This window comes from Zeus faber, assembly GCF_960531495.2.
Source record: "Zeus faber genome assembly, chromosome: 15".
NCBI classification, from domain to species: domain Eukaryota; kingdom Metazoa; phylum Chordata; class Actinopteri; order Zeiformes; family Zeidae; genus Zeus; species Zeus faber.
In genome coordinates, this window is record NC_137194.1 from 29,345,200 (window position 1) to 29,367,383 (window position 22,184).

General features: G+C 43.5%; 1 protein-coding gene across 1 annotated transcript in view; it reads left to right on the forward strand.

Annotated features, from left to right (window-relative positions):
• atp2b3a (ATPase plasma membrane Ca2+ transporting 3a) overlaps window positions 1-22,184 on the forward strand; it is a gene marked incomplete at its 3' end in the record, with an annotated part of 97,307 nt that overhangs the window by 10,635 nt on the left and 64,488 nt on the right. Inside the window, exons 4-5 of the mRNA XM_080015362.1 lie at window positions 13,273-13,398; window positions 21,222-21,347. Coding sequence (XP_079871488.1) covers window positions 13,273-13,398; window positions 21,222-21,347 — 252 coding nt within the window. The remainder of the gene's footprint in view (window positions 1-13,272; window positions 13,399-21,221; window positions 21,348-22,184) is intronic.

A 22,184-nucleotide genomic window follows, 5' to 3' on the forward strand; every position in this document is an offset into this window, starting at 1 on the left:
CGCTTGTTCAAGCCCCTAGCTTATGTCTCCTTGTTTCGTCTTCCCCTTACCTGCTTGTCTCCTCTCGTCGACCCAGTCTGTCCGTCCCTCTCCAGCCAGCCCGGTTCCCCATCTCTCCACCCGGATCTTGGACCCCTCCTCCCGTTCATCATCATCCCTGCCCAGCCCTGCTCTATCCCTACTTGACCGGCTCCCCTCGGCCCCTCTCCACCGTGTGGGCTAATAAACATCCTTCGTCTGCCTCCCGTCTCTTTGTGCCGTGCATTTGGGTCCCTCCTAGCTCCGGTCATTACATGTACAGACAATGGCACTGCCAAGGGGTGGCCGGAATGGGCCACGGCTACCCTGATACAATCGCTACACAGCGTCTGGTGAAAGGTGCACCAAGTCAGCAAACGCAATGTTTTTTTTTTGTGTTTGTCTTTTTTTTTTTTCATATTACGAAAGTTTAAATACTGAAGAATCCACTCAATATAACAAACAACAGTGTTCGGAACACTAAATACTTTAGTTTGTCAACAAAGTACGCTTGTTTTAGTCATGTCTGGGCATGCTGTGTGGTGGTGGTGAACCCCTCCCATAAACCGGCACTGGCTATGGACGCTCTAGTTGCGACCGCTATAAACAAACTTGAATCTGCTGGTAGAACCATCGACAATGGAGAATTTATGGACTCCTTCTTCATGGATTACATGCATGGTTGCAATGACTCAGTTTCTGAATTGAAGATGGCGAAGATGACGACAACATTTCTGATCTCTATCTGGATTTCTTTCTTTCTTTTTTTTTTTTAACCTGTGCTGTCAGCTATTTATCATGTTTGGGTCTATAAACAACTGGTCACTACTTCAAGAGGGGGAGTCTCACCATGCTGAGACAAATAAACATAGAAACAAACATTTACACAAAAACATAAACTTTGGATGACAACATGTATTGACAAACAGTGAATTAGGTCCAGGAAAAATGGAACTTCAACTGGTCACATGACCTTTTCCTGTCATAGTTATGCCAGTAAATGAGGGAGGAAAGGAGAGGAATGAAACCAGGAGAGTGTTGGGGTGCACTCGAAGCTGGTGTGGTGGTGTGTGTGATGGGACCACCTGTGGGTGTGGGTGTGTGTGTGTGTGTGTAAGATGTCCACCGGTGAGTGTACATGACTTATCCTCATTGGTACTGGTGTAGAAGGTTGGTATTATGTCGTGGCGCCTTCAACCAGCGGAAAGGGCCCCGAAGCCCTCCGAACTCCGCAGCCTTGTAGACACCCTACAGCTGCAGGAAAGCCCCAAGCACCCTGCCCTGCGGCCACAGAAGACCCCCGGCCCGCCAGAGAAGCCAGAGGACTGTGGAGCAACCCCCACGCCCAGCCCCGAGGAGCATTACTCAGTCCCAAAGAGCACAAGGAGACCCCACAGGGGCGCACACATACAACCAACACCCAGGTGCAGGCACAAGACGCAGCCGCAGGCACAGAACCCGGGCCGCATGTGCAAGGCACGGACCGCAGGCCCGGATCCCGGCCCCACGGCGACAGATTGATACCCCGCCCGAACCACCCACCCCGCGGGCGTGCTGGCAGAACTCCCATGCCCACCCACGCTCCATGCAAGGAGGAGGCCCCCCCCACCGCAGCCGACCAGACGCCCCACCCGGCGTGAGCGCCAAGTGCCCATACACGTAGCAGCGTGTGCTCAGTGCTGGGCACCTGGAAGTCCCCCCCCGCCAATGCCAGCAGGTCGCCAGATATACAGGCTCTCCACCACCCCCAGCACCCGGGGCGCCGGCCTCAGAGAAGGACAGTCTTGTTCTGAGATGCTCGTTCAGTTGGGGTAGGGCTTGCACAGGAGGACTATCTATGGAGGGATGGAGATCAGCAGCCGAAACACGACTGGTTCTCCGTCAGTGTTTTGTAGGCACAACCACACCAGGTCTCCGGGCATTAAAACTGTAATGAATCAGAAGGAAGACTACATTTAAAATATTGCCCACTGTTACAGAAACGCCATTTTCAAGAAATACTACCATGTTCATCAATTAGATACATTGAAAATCAACATCTGCCTCACATAGTAGTGTGTTCAGTAACCAACGGTGTAATAGGATAAAATTATTCTCACCTGTTGTGCAAATCAAAACTGCAGTGCAGCTGTTGGCAGCAGAAGCAGAAGGCCAACAGCTGCCCCCCACACCCCAACCCACACCCACAACAGCAAGCAGTCCCCCCATGGGCCCCGAAAGGGACCTGGCGGCGCTCTCCGAAGCAGGTCGAAGTACATCCTAAGCCACCAGGCGCAAGCCACCAGGTGCAAACCGCCAGGACTCCAGCCCAGCCGGCAGGGGGCCCACCCAGCCAGCCACGCCCCGACACCGACCCGCCAGCGACCGGCCACCCTGGAAAACCACAGTGCTCAATGTGTGCTGTTGGAAATTGTAGTTAAAATTGTGGGGTTGGGGGTGTGAGTCCTTCAGGCAAGTCAAACCTGAATCACTCGCACCCCTCCTGCGCCACAGACCCTGGTCCGGTGGAGTGTTGTTTGGAGTAGGATTGGTGTGCGACTGTATGTGTTCTAAGCTAATATGAGTGGGATCTATCTGGATTTCAGTGACTTTTTGTGTTCTGACGAAGACAAGGAGGACGATGACCATGGATCAGTGGCTGTGGGCATTGAAAATGTACATATATTTTTTACAACATAAGCGATTCACAGTACTATCGCCTGCCGCAACACTTTCTGCTTTCTACTCGAGGACGTTGGATATCTGTCATACCATTGGTCTTGTTTATGTTTCGGGTCTATGTAATTATATCTAGTTATGTGTAGTTTAGCGAAACGGGACTGCTATTGTTCTGTAGTGTTCGGTCGTTCACCCACGATCCGATTCTTTTAAACTGCTCTTTTGTAGGAATTTTCGATTACCCGGTCCTACAAGGAGCATGGTGCAGTACCATGCTAGAGGAGGAAATGTCCACGGACAAACGTGAACTTCCTCAATACTGAGGACATTAAAAGAGTTGTGGCATTCATAACGAGCTAGGCAGAAGACCACACCATTATTTTGCCTGGTCACAGGGAGTGTGAAGTGTGAAGCTGCTGCCAATTAATGCCACTAATTCTTCAGTGTGGCATCTCGAAAAAGATGCTGTGGAAAAGCTTGGTATGTGTACAAGTTGTGTATATGACTCTGTGTGTTTATGATAATGTTCTGAGGATATGTTTGTACACCGCTATTTAATCCAATCTCATACTCATACAAAATATTTTGTCTTTGTAGGGGGGCTTGTTGTTGGTCTGCGCAGCTTCCTGCTGTGCAAGTCATTGCTCCCCCAGATAACAAGCATCAAAACCTGGACAGATCTGCGCTGGCAGTGCCAGAGGAATAACTACCAGCTGCGCCGAAGTGCCAACCTGCCAGATATGGTGATATCAGCCAAGCTGAAGAAGCAACAACAACATCTCAACCTTGTTCAAAAGGAGCGGTCATTCTTTCAGGAGATGATTGCTGCCTGTGCCAAAACCTGTGAGGATTTGCAACTGTCTCTAGGCCCCTCCAGACCTACAAGCAGGAAGATCACAATGCACTGCAGTTTTGATTTTATACAACAGGTGAGAATAATTTTATCCTATTACACCGTTGATTACTGAACACACTACTATGTGAGGCAGATGTTGATTTTCAATGTATCTAATTGATGAACATGGGAGTATTTCTTGAAAATGGCGTTTCTGTTACAGTGGGCAATATTTTAAATGTAGTCTTCCTTCTGATTCATTACAGTTTTAATGCCTGGAGACCTGGTGTGGTTGTGCCTACAAAACACTGTGACGGAGAACCAGTCGTGTTTCAGCTGCTGCACAACGCTGATCTCCATCCCTCCATAGATAGTCCTCCTGTGCAAGCCCTACCCGGACTGAACAAGCATCTCAGAACAAGACTGTCCGATTTTAGATTCCACTCTAGCTGAGGTGGCTCTCCCCTTTCACGTCAGCTCTACTCCTGGCTCTGCCCCCTTCTCTCTGGACTGTTTACAACACATGTGTACTGTACGTTCTCTACGTCACTTAGCATCTAGTTCAGTTTTGGTTCATTGTGATTGGTTTATTCTTTTATACTCTAAATACTTTACACACTTCACCTTTTACATTTTATTTAGGTTGGTTAAATTTAAATTTTATTTTATTGTTTTTGTTTATTTTTTATTTTTTTTATCTTATCTTATACTGTCCTATTCATGTAATATATAATGGTGTTTTTTTATAATATATTACAAAGAATTAATATCCTACGTTTGGCTTAAAAACATAATATACATTTTGCTTAAATACATTTGGCTTAAAAGCCTTTAAAATAAGATATACTACCCCACTGACAGTTAATGACAGGAAAACTAATGGGGGAGTGGTTTGAGGTGGAGTAAACTAGCTATTGTTCCCACCCATTACATGCCTAAAGAAATCTCAGGATCTTGAGGGGGATTTTCTCTGCGAGATGAGTTTAGGTGTACCAACATTAAAATATTTTCTGATTTTAATGCATGACACATAATTTAAAATCTTACAATCAGAATGTTCATAATCCGTAAAAAAATAAATAAATAATGACCTTGGCCTACTTGGGAACCAAAACACCAGACTCTTTTACATATGCATCAGCCCAACCAAACGTGATCTTGCCTACCCAGTCAAAAGAGAAAAAAAAATTTCAAAAGCAATCTCCCCTCCGCGATCAGAGCGATCTCTGCTCCCCTGCTCCCTGTTCCCAGTTTCTCCAAACAAAACAAATTAAAATTGTGTTTTTTTATTGTAGATGTTTTTATTTTCCTCAGTTTTCTAGTTGAATGAAACAAAAAAAGCCCTGTGCCTAATGGGGAGACTTTCTCAGTCACTCGCCTACTCCCCTCCCCAAGCCTATCAATATTTCTTACTGTCACCCCAAGCAGCTCCAAGCAGCAACTCCAAGCAGAGACTGTCCTCTGTGTTGCTGACAGCGACCAATAAAGTCTATGTGGGTTCAGGGAGGAAGACTTTTGTCTTTTTGTCTTTTTGGCCATGGTGCGCCAACATGGCTTGAGTTTTATTGTCCATTTAAGTGTCAGGCAAGCAGGCCACAATTATATCTCTGAGGATCTATTACAAAAGGGTTGCTAATACAGTAGTCCTCTTGTGGCAGGAGGATTGCCATTCCGTCCCTGGGCTGCTCACGAGCCCGTGCGCCCATCCCCGCTGTAAGACAGACAAAACGTTAAGAAAGCTCCCTGCCTTGATTAGGACCAATCAGCACCGTGCGGGCGCTGATTGGGCCAATTCCAGGCAGCTTGATGGCCGCGGGAAAAGGGAACCGTGCTGTCGTCCGCAGCAGGTGCTTGACCACACCCCTTTGTCCGCCACAAAACAATTTCCTAAGTATGAAGTAAAATCTAAATTCTATTCCTGGGCGTGATATTTGTAGGGTGTGATATTATTGTTCCTGCTGGAATAATAATATTTTCTTTACTTAGAAAAATGCCGTCTTACTTAATGATCATCTTACTTATTTTCTTTACTTAATTTGTTGTGGGGGGAAATGTATTTGTTTGTCAATAAAACTCAGTTATCCACGTTAGGACCTGTGTGGTCTAATGTGTATTACTGAGTATAATTGATTAATTAATATGTCATTGATGCATACCAGGCTTGGTAATTCAATATTTTCACAAAATACGTCTTTATGGGATGCAATGGGGACTCCCTAAATCTTTGACATTCGGAGAGATTTTGCTTTGGTAACTGCCCTACCACATGCTTACCGTAACCCAGCCACGCTAAACCTAACTATCTTTAATCCAAAACCTGAACTTCTATCATCGCCATCCTTATGACTAAATTTAACCATATCTTGCCTAATACCTGATCTTAACCATGTCTAACTTTATACCTTAAACTGAACCATTTCTACACTTATACCCAAACTTTACCACCTCTAACCTTACACTTAACCATTTCTAGACTTACAGTATATCTAAACTTTACTATCTCTGTTGTAATTACGTGTTTCTCATTCAGATGGATTCTGCCCAGATATGAAGATTTTCCGTTGACCACAGAATAGATTTCTTTATGCAGGTTTAATAATAATACAGAGACACAACCCAGTATTGCCTCCATTCTCTATTTACGTATATATACCGTATTTATATATATATATATATATATATATATATATATATATATATATATATATATAGAGGGAGGGAGACACTTTTATACTTGATTCTTATATGTGTAATATCAGTACCATTCCATGAATACACAAAGATTAAACAACTAATTAATTCAAACATAGCATGTGATTAGTAACTTATATTCAGTATTCAATCAAAATTCTATTACAATAATTGACTCAAACAACGAGAACGTCTAATGGGAATCTTCGTACATCTCTAGCATATAAGTAAAGTAAAGTAAAGTAAAGCAATCGTCAATATACAAAATCATCAAGTAGAAATACTGACATATGCATAATGAAATAGAGTAATAATAATCATCAACACATTACAATCATTCATCAAGTATAAGACACAATTGATATACACCGATCAGCTACAACATTAAAACCACTGACAGGTGAAGTGAATAACATTGATCATCTCCTTCCAATGGCATCCATCAAGGGGTGGGATATATTAGGTAGCAAGTGAACAGTCAGTTCTTGAAGTTGATGTGCTGGAGGCAGGAAAAATGGGCAAGCGTAAGGATCTGAGTGAATGTGACAGGGGCCAAATTCTGATGGCTAGACAACTGGGTCAGAGCATCACCAAAACGGCAGGTCTTGTGGGGTGTTCCCAGTATGCAGTGGTTAGTACCTACCAAAAGTGGTCCAAGGGAGGTCAACTGGTGAGCTGGCAACAGGGTCATGGGCGCCCATGGGCTCATTGATGCACCTGGGGAGCCAAGTCTAGCCCGTCTGGTTTGATCCTACAGAAGAGCTACTGTAGCAAATTGCTGAAAAAGTAAATGCTGGCTATGATAGAAAGGTGTCAGAACACACAGTGCATCACAGCTTGCTGCGTATGGGAGTGTGTAACTACAGACCAGTCAGAGTGCCCATGCTGACCCCTGTCCACCACCGAAAGCGCCTACAATTGGCATGTGAGCGTTAGAACTGGACCATGGAGAAATGGAAGAAGGTGGCCTGGTCTAATGAATCACATTTTCTTCTACATCATGTGAATGGCCGAGGTTAGGGTCCGATCGAGCATCTGTGGGATGTGCTGGAACAACAAGCCCGATCCATGGAGATCCTCATACCTTGCAAATTACAGGACTTAAAGGATCTGCTGCTTACGTCTTGGTGCCAGATAACACAGGACACCATCAGAGGTCTTGTGGAGTCCTTGCCTCGACGGGTCAGAGCTGTTTTGGCTACATAATATTAATGGTTATTAGTGGTGGTTTTAATGTTGTTGCTGATGGTATGTAGGAAAATTATACACAATTGAAAAAAGTTGACATCTTATTGATAGCATCCTGCTACCCAGAACATGACTCATATTCCCTCCTCCTCTATTCAGGGCAGCAGGCTTGGTTGGTTTCTTTGCTAAGTTTAGAGACGAGGGCCCTATTGGTAACCAACCCCTCCTTTCCTCAGAGTTTCCCCCTGCTGGGTGAAAGGGGCCGGGGTGGATAGCAAACCGTTCTGCGGTACTCAGAAGCGGTTCTTCAGTTTACTAGACCCAAATCAAGATTGCAATTAGTATATACTGTCCATGGTGTTCCTTCCTTTAACATTAAGTCCACATTATCAATGGAAGCTATAGAAGAGTCAGGTGATGAGATCGATGTCGAATCCGAACTCTGTCGTTTGGACTGGGCATAGTTACATACCTGACCAGGTTCTAGATCATGGTCATGTTAGTAATAGAATAGATAAATCTCAAAATGAATGCATGGACAATCGGAACATATTACTACGGCGACTAGGAAAACAACAACAAGGATAGGACCAGCAACACTCTGATCCCTGCAATGGTAGGGTTACCACTGAAAAAAAAATAGAAATGGTTCCCCAAGTCTTTGAGTTCTGGTAACCTCGGTTTCTCCTTAATCTCTGTTCTCTGATGTTTCAAATTGCAATAGTTATATTACCAAGACCTTCCAATTCTGATGGGAGATATGTGCAACACCTCTCCTGCAATAGCACATACCCCACCTTGAGCAGCCATCACAGCTTCCAAGGCTCTACGATTATCAATTACAAATTGACCATCAAGAGCTTGGAAACCCATGATGTAGCATTAGCCGCTAGAGCTACATCATGGTGAGTAAGTTCTATAAGATAATGATTGGCATATTGTAAGTCTGTATTCCAAAATAAAGTCTTCAAAACAAAGTCAGCATGTGTAAAAATCAGATAAGCCTCCCTTAATGCATAGTATTTGTCAGCCAAATTTACAGAGTCTGCATTCTTAAGATGTATGTAACCTGCAATAACTGAGAGGTCTCTCTTAGACCTTGTTGCACTAACATGTATAGGAAGAAATTCAACAGGCTGGACAATATTCACTAGGTCATTTACTGTAACATACACATACTGATGAGTATGGTTAGTACACTCAGACTGGGATGACGGACACAGGATTAGATGTGGATCCACTGCTGGTTTCTCGTTCATCAGGTTTATCAACGCCCAAAGGAAACAGATGACCCCTTGGTACTTCATGTGGTGACAAACCAGTAATTTTGTTGGGCATTGATCCGATTGATAGGAGCGTTAGTTGCAACACCTCAAGCCAATTAAATTGTCTTGACTGATGTATTTTTATTAATTTGTCTTTTATTGTTCTATTTGTGTGTTCTACTTCCCCAGAACTTTGTGGATGGTATGGAATGTGAAAAGTCCAGTTAATTCCTAGCGGTGCTGCCAATTGTTTCATCACTCAAGAAATACAGTAAATGGTGTTCCGTTATCTGAATCAATGCCTACAGGTATTCCAAATCTAGTACTAACATGTTCCATTAAGCATTTCACCACAGTTTGTGCATTTTCTTTCCTAGTAGTAAAATCGTCTGGCCATTTTGAAAACCTATCTACGATTACCAAGAGATATGAATATCCTCTTGCTTTTGGCATATGTGTAAAATCAATCTGCAATTGCTGGAAAGGTCCTTTTGGCCTAGAACAGGGGTCAGCAACCTTCAGCATTAAAAGAGCCATTTGGGTGTGATTCCCACCAAATAAAACCCACCTGGAGCCGCAAAACCTATTTGACCGCTATAATGAAGATAACACCAGATATACAGTATAGTTTTATTACACTAATGCTATGTACTGTATATAAGAACTGTAGTTTGTTACATTTATGAAATAAAAGAACTACAAACTTCTTTTGAACTAAAAAAAAAAAGAACACTGGCACGTATCATTTTTCTTTGAAATAAAATACAAAATGCAGGTCCTTCACTTATTTGTGGATTTGAAAAAAAGGAATATTCACTTTAATTATAAAGGGCAAAAAAATGTTACTTTATGTTTTATCACGACTATTTCCTCAGTCGCGTGTCGCAGTCAACCGTTGACCTGAATATGAAACACAACTACATCAGTTCAGGGTCCGATATAGATAGCTATATTTGCAAAATTAATAGCTCGTTTCTCTCCCCTGCTTAATCGATGCAATATCTTCACTGCAGAGCTTTCAATATCCGGGTTGTATGATGTCACTTTGAGCTTCACACATGACTGTTGGCGGTCATCAGTGAGTTGCGACCTATTTTTCCTTTTAATGAAGTTCATGGTGGAAAACACTTGCTCGCACAAGTATGTTGATCCAAAGATGGACAGGACCCCAAATGTGTACTTGTTCATGTTCAAATACAGTGGGGCAAAAAAGTATTTAGTCAGCCACCAATTGTGCAAGTTCTTCCACTTAAAAAGATGAGAGAGACCTGTTATTTTCATCATAGGTATACCTCAACTATGAGAGACAAAATGAGAAAAAAAAAAAATCCAGAAAATCACATTGTCTGATTTTTAAAGAATTGATTTGCAAATTATGGTGGAAAATAAGTATTTGGTCAATAACAAAAGTTCATCTCAATACTTTGTTATATACCCTTTGTTTGCAATGACAGGGGTCAAACGTTTTCTGTAAGTCTTCACAAGGTTTTCACACACTGTTGCTGGTATTTTGGCCCATTCCTCCATGCAGATCTCCTCTAGAGCAGTGATGTTTTGGGGCTGTCGCTGGGCAACACGGACTTTCAACTCCCTCCAAAGATTTTCTATGGGGTTGAGATCTAGAGACTGGCTAGGCCACTCCAGGACCTTGAAATGCTTCTTACGAAGCCACTCCTTCGCTGTCCGGGCGGTGTGTTTGGGATCATTGTCATGCTGAAAGACCCAGCCACGTTTCATCTTCAATGCCCTTGCTGATGGAAGGAGGTTTTCACTCAAAATCTCATGATACATGGCCCCATTCATTCTTTCCTTTTCACGGATCAGTCGTCCTGGTCCCTTTGCAGAAAAACAGCCCCAAAGCATGATGTTTCCACCCCCATGCTTCACAGTAGGTATGGTGTTCTTTGGATGCAACTCAGATTTCTTTCTCCTCCAAACACGACAAGTTGAGTTTTTACCAAAAAGTTCTATTTTTGTTTCATCTGATCATATGACATTCTCCCAATCCTCTTCTGGATCATCCAAATGCTCTCTAGCAAACTTCAGACGGGCCTGGACATGTACTGGCTTAAGCAGGGGGACACGGCTGGCACTGCAGGATTTGAGTCCCTGGTGGCGTAGTGTGTTACTGATGGTAGCCTTTGTTACTTTGGTCCCAGCTCTCTGCAGGTCATTCACTAGGTCCCCCCGTGTGGTTCTGGGATGTTTGCTCACCGTTCTTGTGATCTTTTGATCTTTTTTTTCATTCTGTCTCTCATAGTCGAAGTGTACCTATGATGAAAATTACAGGCCTCTCTCATCTTTTTAAGTGGGAGAACTTGCACAATTGACTAAATACTTTTTTGCACCACTGTAGGTGTCGGGAATGGCATTCCATGTCTCGATTCCACTCCGCATTCCATGAAACGAACTTTAACGTTCTATTTTCCTCAGAAACTTTTATTTTTTTGGATGTATCCATGGTTAGCTTACCGGGGTTCGAGAGCTCAAAATAAGTCACCAGCCTGTCGGTAACAGGTGACGCATACAAGGTGCGATGCATATTTTGATCGACAAAATATTAAAACACGTTTTATTTTAATGTTACAAGATCAACTAAATCTCCAGAATCATAACTATTACATTGAAAAAATTAACTAAGTAGAATAAAATGTATTCAAATTAAATAGCCATTATTTATTCACACTATTTTCTCAAAGCCACAGGGAGCCATGGCAGAGGGATCAAAGAGCCACATGCGGCTCCAGAGATGCAACACAGATATATCGTGCCACGGAATTTTGCAGTCCAGAAATGTGATAACTTGCTTTGTCGAGCTGAAAAATGAATAATTTTAAATTATCAACTAAATGTACTAATTTTTCATTTACATACTTTATACACAATAGGGCAGAATCACTAATCCAAATTCATAAATCCAAAGAGCTGTACATGATAGCAGCAGGAAAATGGACAGCAGTGAGATTGAACTAGATTAAACGTTCCAATCATCAACGGCTGTTAAATTGGCCAAACATATACATATATATGTCATGTGCATATATAAATTATATATATAATATATAAATATTATTGTGAATGTTAAACATAACAAAAATGACAATTATGTAAAAAAAACAAAACAACAAATACCTTTTTTTTTTGTGCACAGTACATCTTGGATCATCAGTCGAGAATTTAAGAATTGGAAAATTTGTTTTTCACATGCTCCTGTAAGACAGCCCTCCTTCTGCCTCTGCATCCCTGGTTATCCACAAATGTAACTTTTGATGTCTGCCTCTCTTTGCTGCTGCTTTTTCTGTGTTTGAAACAGTCCGTTTTTTGGTTACGAGTAAAGGTCCTTTGCGTTGAATCTTGTCATACAGAGGCCCCTGATGTTAAAACATGAACATCTTTCTTCATCTTTTTGCCCATGTAATACCAAGATAGGACTGAATCCAGTTACTTGTCTGACAGAACTTAGATTGTAGTTGATTTCAGTATTCATCGCCACCAATTCGATTTTTAATAGTTGTAATGTTTGGAATTGTAATGTAATGAATGAAATTCCAACTTTCTTCCCTGAAAATTCCCCAAAAAAATGATAGGCTGTTTTGTTTGTTCACTTGCTACTGATTTCATAACCCTAATGGAATCCAGCATATCCAGGGAAATAGCATAGGGATAGTCAAACATAATTCAGAATGTAGCTACATTTAAAACAACCTTCTTGATCTTGTTTGCCCTTTTATTTTTTACTCATCATAATGACTCTATATTTATTGATTAAATAACTTTCACTTCAGTTTTTGAGAAGCTGTATTCCATAATTTCACAAAAGCTAGTAGCTAACTAGCTTCTGGCACAAACTGTCAGAACTGTCAAACAGAGCTTCTTATTGAGCTAACAAAAGTTAGCATGCAGCCCGATTTCTAGTTTGGACACATACAGGGCTGAAATTGGTATTTGACCTTCTCGTCTGAATCCAAGTAAGACAGACACTCAGCAAATTTCCTAAAAAAATAGAGTATGATTGCGTGGTGGCCACTTTCTTTTTTTCAGTTGAGCAATCGTGGCGAAGAAAAGCGTAAATAGGATTGTGTAGTATTGTCATGTGCATTGCATGAGGACTTCAGGACTCCTTTGATATCAGGTACCCTGGTCCGGCTGAGTCAGTGTCCTCTTTAAAATTTCCTCTTAAAACATCCTTTTTCTTTTTTTACAGGAAGGTATATCATCATCTCTTAATTTAGTCACCAGCCATTAGCTTTGTTGAAGGCGTGGCTCAAACGTGATGCCCGGTACTTTAAACGTCTGTGTAAACTCACAGGGCAGTGGTCGGCTTGGAAATCATTTTGTGAAAGCATTTTTATATTTATTCATTATGTTGGTCTCTACTCTTATCCATTGGGGGGGATTCAAGCCCAATCCTCTCAATATTTGTAGCTCACTAAGCATGTCTATGTTCTCTGTACACCTCACTGGGAGTGATGAGTAGTTGAGCCCTAGACAAGACAAGCTTCATGCTACCTAATGTATATTTTGTATATTTTGGAACAATTGCTGAATTTTTCATCAATTGCATTGCTTTTAACCTTTAATTCCAACCTCTGGGTCGATTTCTTCCTTCCAATTCAGGTGACCTGCTGCCTACAGATGGGATACTGATCCAAGGGAATGACGTGAAGATCGACGAGAGTTCCCTGACGGGCGAATCGGACCACGTACGAAAATCTGCCGACAAGGACCCCATGCTGCTGTCTGGTGAGTTGGCGTGTATATCCAGGAATCAGCACGCAATGGGGGGGCACACTGACTGGTGCAGGGTACACACAGGGTCCATAAGGTGCTCAAAATGCTTTACTCTGGAGCAGAAGGAGAGCATCCTGACAGGCAACATCACTGCCTGGTTTGGGAACTGTACTGCTCAGGGCAGGTGGGCCCCCACTCTGTATTCCCTTTTTGAGTCTTATTTAATTTTTATTTTATTTTATTTATATTATTCTATTCACTAACTGCATTACATTTTAGGAATCAGTTAGTTTCAGTTAGTTACCTTGGTAGAAATTAGGTTCGCTATTATGTTCGGCTTCGAAGCTATTGTGCATAATCTCCGGGTGCGTTGCAAAGACATTTCACTGTATATATGTATGATAGTATGTGTATGTATGTGACAAATATACCTCTTGAATCTTGATGCTTGAATCTTGAATTTAACTTACAAATAAATATATAAAATAAATACTGTATATACAGTATATATATCTGAGTACTGAAATATCTGGGAAATCAGTCTCTGATGTGGGGAAGTTACTTAAAGTTAACATTCAGTAACAATCGGTAACATTGCACACTTAACGACAAAAACAGCCTCCTACAGGAAGCCATAGAAACTACACAATTGCCCAACCGGACTGCTCCCCCTCCACAACACTTGTTCTAGCAGAGGGGTATTACAATTTTGTCGCTGAATTAAACCAGTTTGGTATAAAGTAAAAGCGATGAAGTTATATACGATACTGTGAAATATTTGCAGAATGCTCAGTGGAGAAAAATGAAATCTAGATGTACGAAAGTGATGTAAATTTTCACAGATTTTTCAGAATGGGCTCAAATAAATCATTTGAGGTGTACTGTTCGTATAATCCTGACCAACAGATTCAATAGGACCAGAAGAAAACCAAATTGACAGTACTTTAAACTTGATTTTCATTTATTTTACGAAATTCAAGCCAATGCATTTCATTTGGGAGATTTTCTTAGACATTTTTCCGTGCTTGACTGAACAACATTTAAACAATGCATTTGAATTGGAGATTTGCAGTGTATTATGGTTACTCAGATTTTTCAGATTTTTGTCTCAGACCTTCTCAAAAACTAAAACGAAACCACGTCCCTTATTACGAAAGTACGCCACCACGGGGAGGTGGGGGGTGACCATGGATGTATTAAAAGAAAGAACAAAACCAAACACATTTTTGAGTGGTTTCAGCTTTTAAGTTAACATATGTAAGTTTGAGTGGACCCTAAACTAAGATATTGAACTTTGAATCCTGACCAGAGGTCACATTTGAAGCCCGATATCTCAGTAATTAAAAGAGCCCCCTTCCTGTTATTTCAGTGTTGGAGATTGCGAATGCTAGTGTAATGAATATTGACAGACTGCGGGAACGAGACTGGGACTGAGAACGGTAATGCACGATGAGATGCTTGACGCTGAGACGCCGCACACGCCACTGTTTTGTATGCAGCGCACAATGCAGACTGGTCAGAGAGCTGCTTGTAAGTCTGAACGATCGTTTAACAGGTAGGTCGTTAAGAGAGGAGTACCTGTAGTACATTTTCAAAAAAGCTAATAAAAAGCTATATCCTCATCGGACCGATAGCCAATAGGTCCCAAGATTGCTTAGAACTCTCTGCGTCTTTCTTACATACTAGTTAAAAGACGACGAGTTGAAATTATGAAAAACTTGGCAACTAGCAAAAATCAGTATTCATGAAACCCCTAGTATCAATAGGGGGCGCTACTTAAAATGGCATATAATTCAAGGCTTTGCAAATAACATATGTAAATTATTCCCTGACCAAATTAACCTCTAGTTACACATGCATGTCATTTTTCACCAATACCTTATTTTCCTTTTTGGGATTACAACAATAAAACCACCTTACCCTTGAGGCCATTGTATCAAGATGCATAACAGAATTGCGCATAATTGTAGTTTTTGTAGTTGGCTAGGGTTGAAAGGTTTATAGATAATTGCGTAAATATTATGCAATATATGTAATAATTTGTTTTTGTTCATAGTTGGTCACTGTTGAGCTCTATAGCAAGACAATAGTACAATTTTTATGATACAAAAACAAGGCGATATGTACAGTATATCAGAAATAAAGGCAGACATTTATATACAGTTAAATTGTATCTATGAATGAAATTCATACTGAGGGCAAGCCACCCGGAATTTAATAGATACATTTTTGTGACTCTGATCACAAAAAAGTGAAACCAGTATACTGCTTTCTTTTTTTTCCAGGCTAGACAGAATTAAATTTAAACCCATGAATTTTAAATTTTAATACATCCATGCTCTACTTCATTTCAAACTCGAGTTCTTACTATGCCTTAAGCTGTCTCCGGACAGCTCAATTGAACAAAGTTGAAAGCCCTTTTTAACCAATCAAGTCTCACGCAGCCCAAGGGGGCTCGTGGAGGAGGAAGAGGAGTTGAAAGGGGAAGAACCAGTTGAGGAGGCAGAAAGTGCTGCTCACAAACCATCCCAGGGTCTTTTCCACCAGCTGCTGCGGCCCCTGGAGCGAGCTGTGATGAAGCTGGGAATCCCGTGGTCAGACCCTCGAACCTGCTGCTCCCTCCATGCTGGCCGGGGCATATTTTACGGATGCTGGGGATCGGCCTCCCGCCTACATCCCCTTCCTGTGCTGGAGGATTTTACCAAGGAGGAGGTGAAGCTTGGGGCGCTCCCCCATCCAGGCGTTAAACCAGTGGTCGACCCTGGACACCGAACCAGTACTGGGGTCATACTGCATGAAATAGGCTTGGCACCGTCTCCTCAAGGTGTACCTGGCCACTATATCGGCCTGTCATAATGGAGTGAATGGCAAGAGACCGGGCAGTCACATATTGGCATCCAAGTTTATGCAAGGCACCCGCGTGTGCAGTCGCTGTCTCCGAAATGGGATCTGAATGCCTTAACAAGACCCCCATTTGAACCACTCCAAATTTTTGTCATTGATGTCAGCACTGCTTTTGGCTCACTTGTCTCGGCGCCGTATGCCAGTCCGACCAACTTTTTGTCTGTTATAGATCTTAGACAATAGAGGCCACTCTTGCCCCATCTGCTGCTCATCCCTCCGACCAATCCTCCGGCTCCCCAGGCACTGATCGCCAGATCTTTAGCGTACCTACCTGTGTTCATGTCTTTCCTGGCCCCATCCTAGTCCATAGTTCCAAGTCTGTGTTTCCAAGTATCTCGTCATGTCCTAACCTGCCTGCCATCCCTCCTTGCTCAAGTCTTCCTGTCCTGCTCCATCCAGCCCGGTTCTCCGTCTCCCCACCTGGAAACCACCTGGATCCCTCCATCCCAGTCCTCACCGGTCCCCTCCTGTCCTGCTCCACCTGGTCCACTAGCCCTGCCGGCTCGGATCCATTACTACCCGACCGGACCCTCTCTGGCGTCTCGACTGTGTTCCCTAATAAACCTCCTTTGTTTTACCCCGGTCTGTCTGCGGTCTCCGTGTCGTGCATTTGGGTCCCTCCTAACCGAGATCCTAACAGTACGATCTGGCCAAAAAACATGGACCCAGCCAAGACGGAGAGGTTCCACTGCACTCTCCGGGAGAGGGGTGTGCTCTTTAGCCAGCGTGCCTCCCGGCCTGGACGTCCCTCCAGGCACATCGGACGCCTTACATCCTGCACCTAATCCCGGCAATGAGATGCGGGGTTTGCGACCCTGGAGACGGGCCTTGGCCTAGCCCCCAGGCCTGAGCCGATGAACCCGGCACTCGCCTGCATCGTGCCTGCCCCAGAGAATCCCGAACAGTCCCCCTTCTGGGGTTCGCACCTCGCGTTTTTTTCTCAGGACCGCCAGAAATCTCCCGGGAAAGGGCTCAGTCCAAGGGCCGCCCACGTTCCCCACTGTCTGGTGCTCCCCAGTCTCCGCTGTCTGGTGCTCCCCAGTCCTCGCCGTCCGGCGCTCCCCAGACTCTGCGGCCTGGCACTCCCCAGTATCCGTGGCCCACCAACCCCACTCTTTGGAGAGCTATTTATCATGTTTGGGTCTATAAACAATTGAACACTACTCCAAGAGGGAGACGAGATATTCACCACGGGTGAGACAATTAAACAAAGAACCAAGCAACATTTACACAAAAACATAAACATTGGATGACAACATGTATTGAAAAACAGTGAATTAGGTCCAGGAAAAATAGAAATACAATTGGTCACGTGGCCTCTTCCTGTCATAGTTATGGCAGTAAATGAGGGAGGAAAGGAAAGGAATGCAACCAGGATGATGCTGGGGTGCATTCGAAGCAGGTGTGGTGGTGTGTGCGTGTCTGTGTGTGTGTGATGGGACCGCCTGTATGTGTGTGTGTGTGTGTGTGTGTGTGTGTGTGTGTGTGTGTGTGTGTGTGTGTGTGTGTGTGTGTGTGTGTGTGTGTGTGTACACCGGTGAGTGTACAGGACTTATCCCAATTGCCTCCATAGAAGCTGGAGGGCCACGGAGCAACACCCATGCCTGGCCCTGAGAAGCATAACCCAGTCCCAGGGAGGAGACCTCGCGCTCCAGGGGCGCAAACATACAACCCACCCCCAAGTTCAGGCACAAGACGCAGCTGCAGGCACAGAACCAGGGCTGCAGGCGCCAGGCACGGACTGCAGGCCTGGATCCAGGCCCCGCGCCGACAGACCGACACCCTGGCCAAACTGCAGGCTGAGCCTGTGGGGTGTGTGGTCCGGGCAGGGTTTTGGTCTGGGACCCCCATGCTCACACACGTCCCGCGTTAGGGCGAGGCTCACCACACTGCAGCAGACCAGACACCCCACCCAGGCCGCAAGCGCCGAGTGCCCATCCACGTAGCAGAGTGTGCTACGTACACTGCTCGCACCCCACCCATCCCGCAAGCCCTCGGTCTATTGTGTGGTGTATGTTGGCGAAGCGCGACCAGATCGACGCAGAGGCGCAGCAGGATGGGGAGTGACAATGCGGACCCCACCCCGGGCCCGACAATGCCCTAGCACGCCCACCTCCCATACCTGGTGGCCCTCAACCTACAGCGATCAGCCACGGGCGCAGAGCGGCCTGCCATGCGCCTCCACCATGCTGGGCAGCTCCTCGCCCTCATCAGGCCCACGGTCAGACCCTGGCTGCTGAGCATGTGGACCACAGAACAGAGGGCGGCAGATGGCCCCAACACCCACAGCCCGACCCCCCCAGCGACAAGTGCCACACGCACCGAAAGCATCAGAGGACAGGTACCCCGGCAGCCCAGTCTGACGACAGGAGTCCACCCCCCACCAAAGGAGGCCACGTGGTGAGCCCCGCGCCGAGCACACCTAGCCAGATTCAGTCACTTTCTTCTACCAAAGCTGTTCTTAATTAACCCCGTAAAGCCGAAAAATAAGCAAACTTTTTCTCACCTTTCAGGTGTTGTAGGAGGCCTCTGATGCAGAAATGGAAAAGTTTTGATTTTTTTTTCAGTTTTGTGGAAATTATGTAATATTGCAACATTGGCCCTAGTTGGGAGCAGAATTTTTGTATTTGTGCTCACTTGTCTCAACAAATATACCGAACATATAAGGGTTCATTGCTTATTTAGCCCCATAACAGCATATTATCAATAATAATCACACAGTCATATTTTTTATGAATAGTCATTTATTAGTTAAAAAACAAAACAAAACAGGAAAAATTTATATTTACAAAACTGAATTTCATCATTGTCCCAATGTTCGGCCATGTTAAATTGCAATGACCATCCCAAAGACGGTTATTTTCCTTTGAAAAGCAAAAACGAACATTCCACTTGCTGCATAGCATGTTGGTGTGTCCTTCATTGCAGTGTCTCCAGCGTCCTTGTTTTCCCTGAATCAATCAAGCCATGGTCTGAATGACCAAAAATGACCAGAGCAGGGACCTCCCTCTGTCTTTAAGAAGCACTTGAAGACCCAGCTCTTCAGGGAGTACCTCCTCTCCTAACCTACAATTACTTAGCACTACCTAGCAGTATTTATTGTTACACTAATGTCTCTGTCCCAATGTAGCTTGAATGTTATTCTCCCTTGTAAGTCGCTTTGGATAAAAGCGTCTGCTAAATGACTAAATGTAAATGTAATGTAAATGTCTGAACTTCCAGAGTTTGTTATTCTTTTCTGTCTCCGACACTGTCAAGTTGTTTACAAAATGTAATGATGTCAGAGCCTGTATCATGTCTTCTGGAAAACTTCTGCAAGTACTCCAGTGGCGTGTGGAGAGAAATGGCATCATCTGTGATATCCGGACCAGAAAAATCAGTATTTGGGACTGATAAAATACTTTCTCTGCCAGCAATATCTGTCACAAGGCATGGTGTATTTGTTTGGTTGGGGCTCCACATTTACACCGGCTGGGCAGTCAGTGGGTTGTTGGTTTTCTTTGTCCACTTTATTTTATTTATTTTTTGCTTTTGCTTGCATGCTTGGCTTACAACACAGAGTATTTGTATGCCATTGGATCTAGGACAGAGTTAGCTGCAAGTGGAGTTCAATTTCTCAACCTGCAATGCCATTTATAATTCAATTTTTTAATCCCCAAGAACTGCGGCAACAACTCTGTCCTGCTGACGACCTGTTGGATGACAAGAGCACAGTTTTTTGTTCCACAGAATCCCCACCAATCCCCCTCATTGGAGTACGATCATACCATGTTTTGGTCCATAAAAAACGAATCATCAATACTACTCCAAGAGAGGGGAATCACCATGGGTGAGAAAAATAAACATATAAACATGTACCTGGAAAAACATGAACATAGAAACATCAGACAACAACATGCATCAACAAAACAGAGTTAATTAAATCCAGAAAAATTGGAACAGCAATTCAGCACGTGGCCTATTGCAGCAAATAAGGGAGAAAAGGAGAATGGGGTGTGTTCAATGCAGGTGCTGATGGTGTGTGTGTGCGCCTGTGATGATTCCGCGTGTATGTGTGTGTGTGTGTGTGTGTGTGTGTGTGTGTGTGTGTGTGTGTGTGTGTGTGTGTGTGTGTGTGTGTGTGTGTGTGTGTGTGTGTGTGTGTGTGTGTGTGTGTCTGTGTGTGTGTGTGTGGGCATGTGCGTGCGTGCGTGTGAAGTGAAGTATGTGTGTGTCCAGCACTCGTCCCAATTGTTTTTGGTGTATGAGGTCCGAATTATATCGTAGCACCTCCAAGCAGCGGGATGCAGCTGTGGAGCAAATGATAGACAACTCTTGGACTTATTTAACAATGATCTTTGCCGATCAGTTTCGTCAAACCAAGCTCCTCAGTCTATCTCAATTGCATGAACCAATGAGAGCACTGCATTACAACCTGTGACCAATGCAATGCGTGCAAAATACTAGTCAGGCAAACATGACTGCATGGTGTCAAATAGAGATTACCTGCGATGTATTTTAACAACATTTGGAGTAGCGTTGCAGGGCAGCAGCAAAGCAGGGTCTGCAGCTGGAAGCAACACAATGGCGTTGATGTATTACATATTACATTACATTACATTACATTTCATTTAGCAGACGCTTTTATCCAAAGCGACTTACAATTGTTCAATCACCGACGGACGCAGCCATCAGGAGCAATTAGGGGTTAAGTGTCTTGCTCAAGGACACTACAGCATGCTAGCAGGAGGAGCCAGCTCTACCGCCTGAGCTACCATCCCCGTAATATTGCAACTGGAAATGCAACTGGTAATGCCGTAGCAAAACCTCAAAAAGTACAGGAGATGACTTTTCAAGGTTAACATAGTGTGTGTGTGTGTGTGTGTGTGTGTGTGTGTGTGTGTGTGTGTGTGTGTGTGTATAGTAATAGTACGTGTCAATGTGTGCCTCAGGAACCCATGTGATGGAAGGCTCAGGGAAGATGTTGGTAACTGCCGTCGGAGTCAACTCCCAAACTGGAATCATCTTCACGCTGCTTGGGGCCGGAGAGGGCGAAGAGGAAAAGAAAAACAAAAAAGGTAATAAAAAAAAAAAAAAGCATAAAATGAAAAAGCCTGGCGCTAAAACTCTAACTTTAACCCACAACCCCTGATGAATTAAAGTGAGAGAGAATGAGAGCACGGCAAAGAAAAAAAAATCTATGTCTTATGTGAGAAATAAAACTGTCTATTTATATATATATATAAAAAATACACAAATATTTAAAAATATTATATGTATATATACAGGTACTCCTCACTTAACAACCTACCTGTTTAAAGACTGTTCGGAGTTACGACCAGCTCTCCCAGTCTGGATTGTGCAATACGTACAATACCGCCGCGTGTGCGGCATCTCAGCGTCAAGCATCTCATCTCATCACCGTTCTCAGTCTCACTCTTGTTCCCGTAGTCTGTCAGTATTCACTACACTAGCGTTTGCAATGGCCACGCCCTCGACCAATTAGCTTAACGACCTGGTCGTAGGAATGGAACTCGTCGTTAAGTGAGGAGTACCTATATATATATATATATATATATATATATATATATATATATATATATATTTAATTGCCTGCAAGCGGGATTGAGGAATTAATATTTTTTCTTAAAAACAAAAAAATACTCCTAAATGCAAACACTGATGTCAACTTGAAGATATGAAGGTCTGTATGGGAAAACGGGAATTACAGAGAAAACCTTTTGTTTACAAATGGACAAATATACTGTATGTATCTCTGCTCCTTTTTTTTTCTTATATATATATATATTTTTTTTCTATATACAGTAAGAGACAAGAGTGACAACATTATTGGACCAGTGGGCACTACAGTGAAAGGAGATAGTACTTCTCCCTTTTCCTTTTTTTATTTCTCC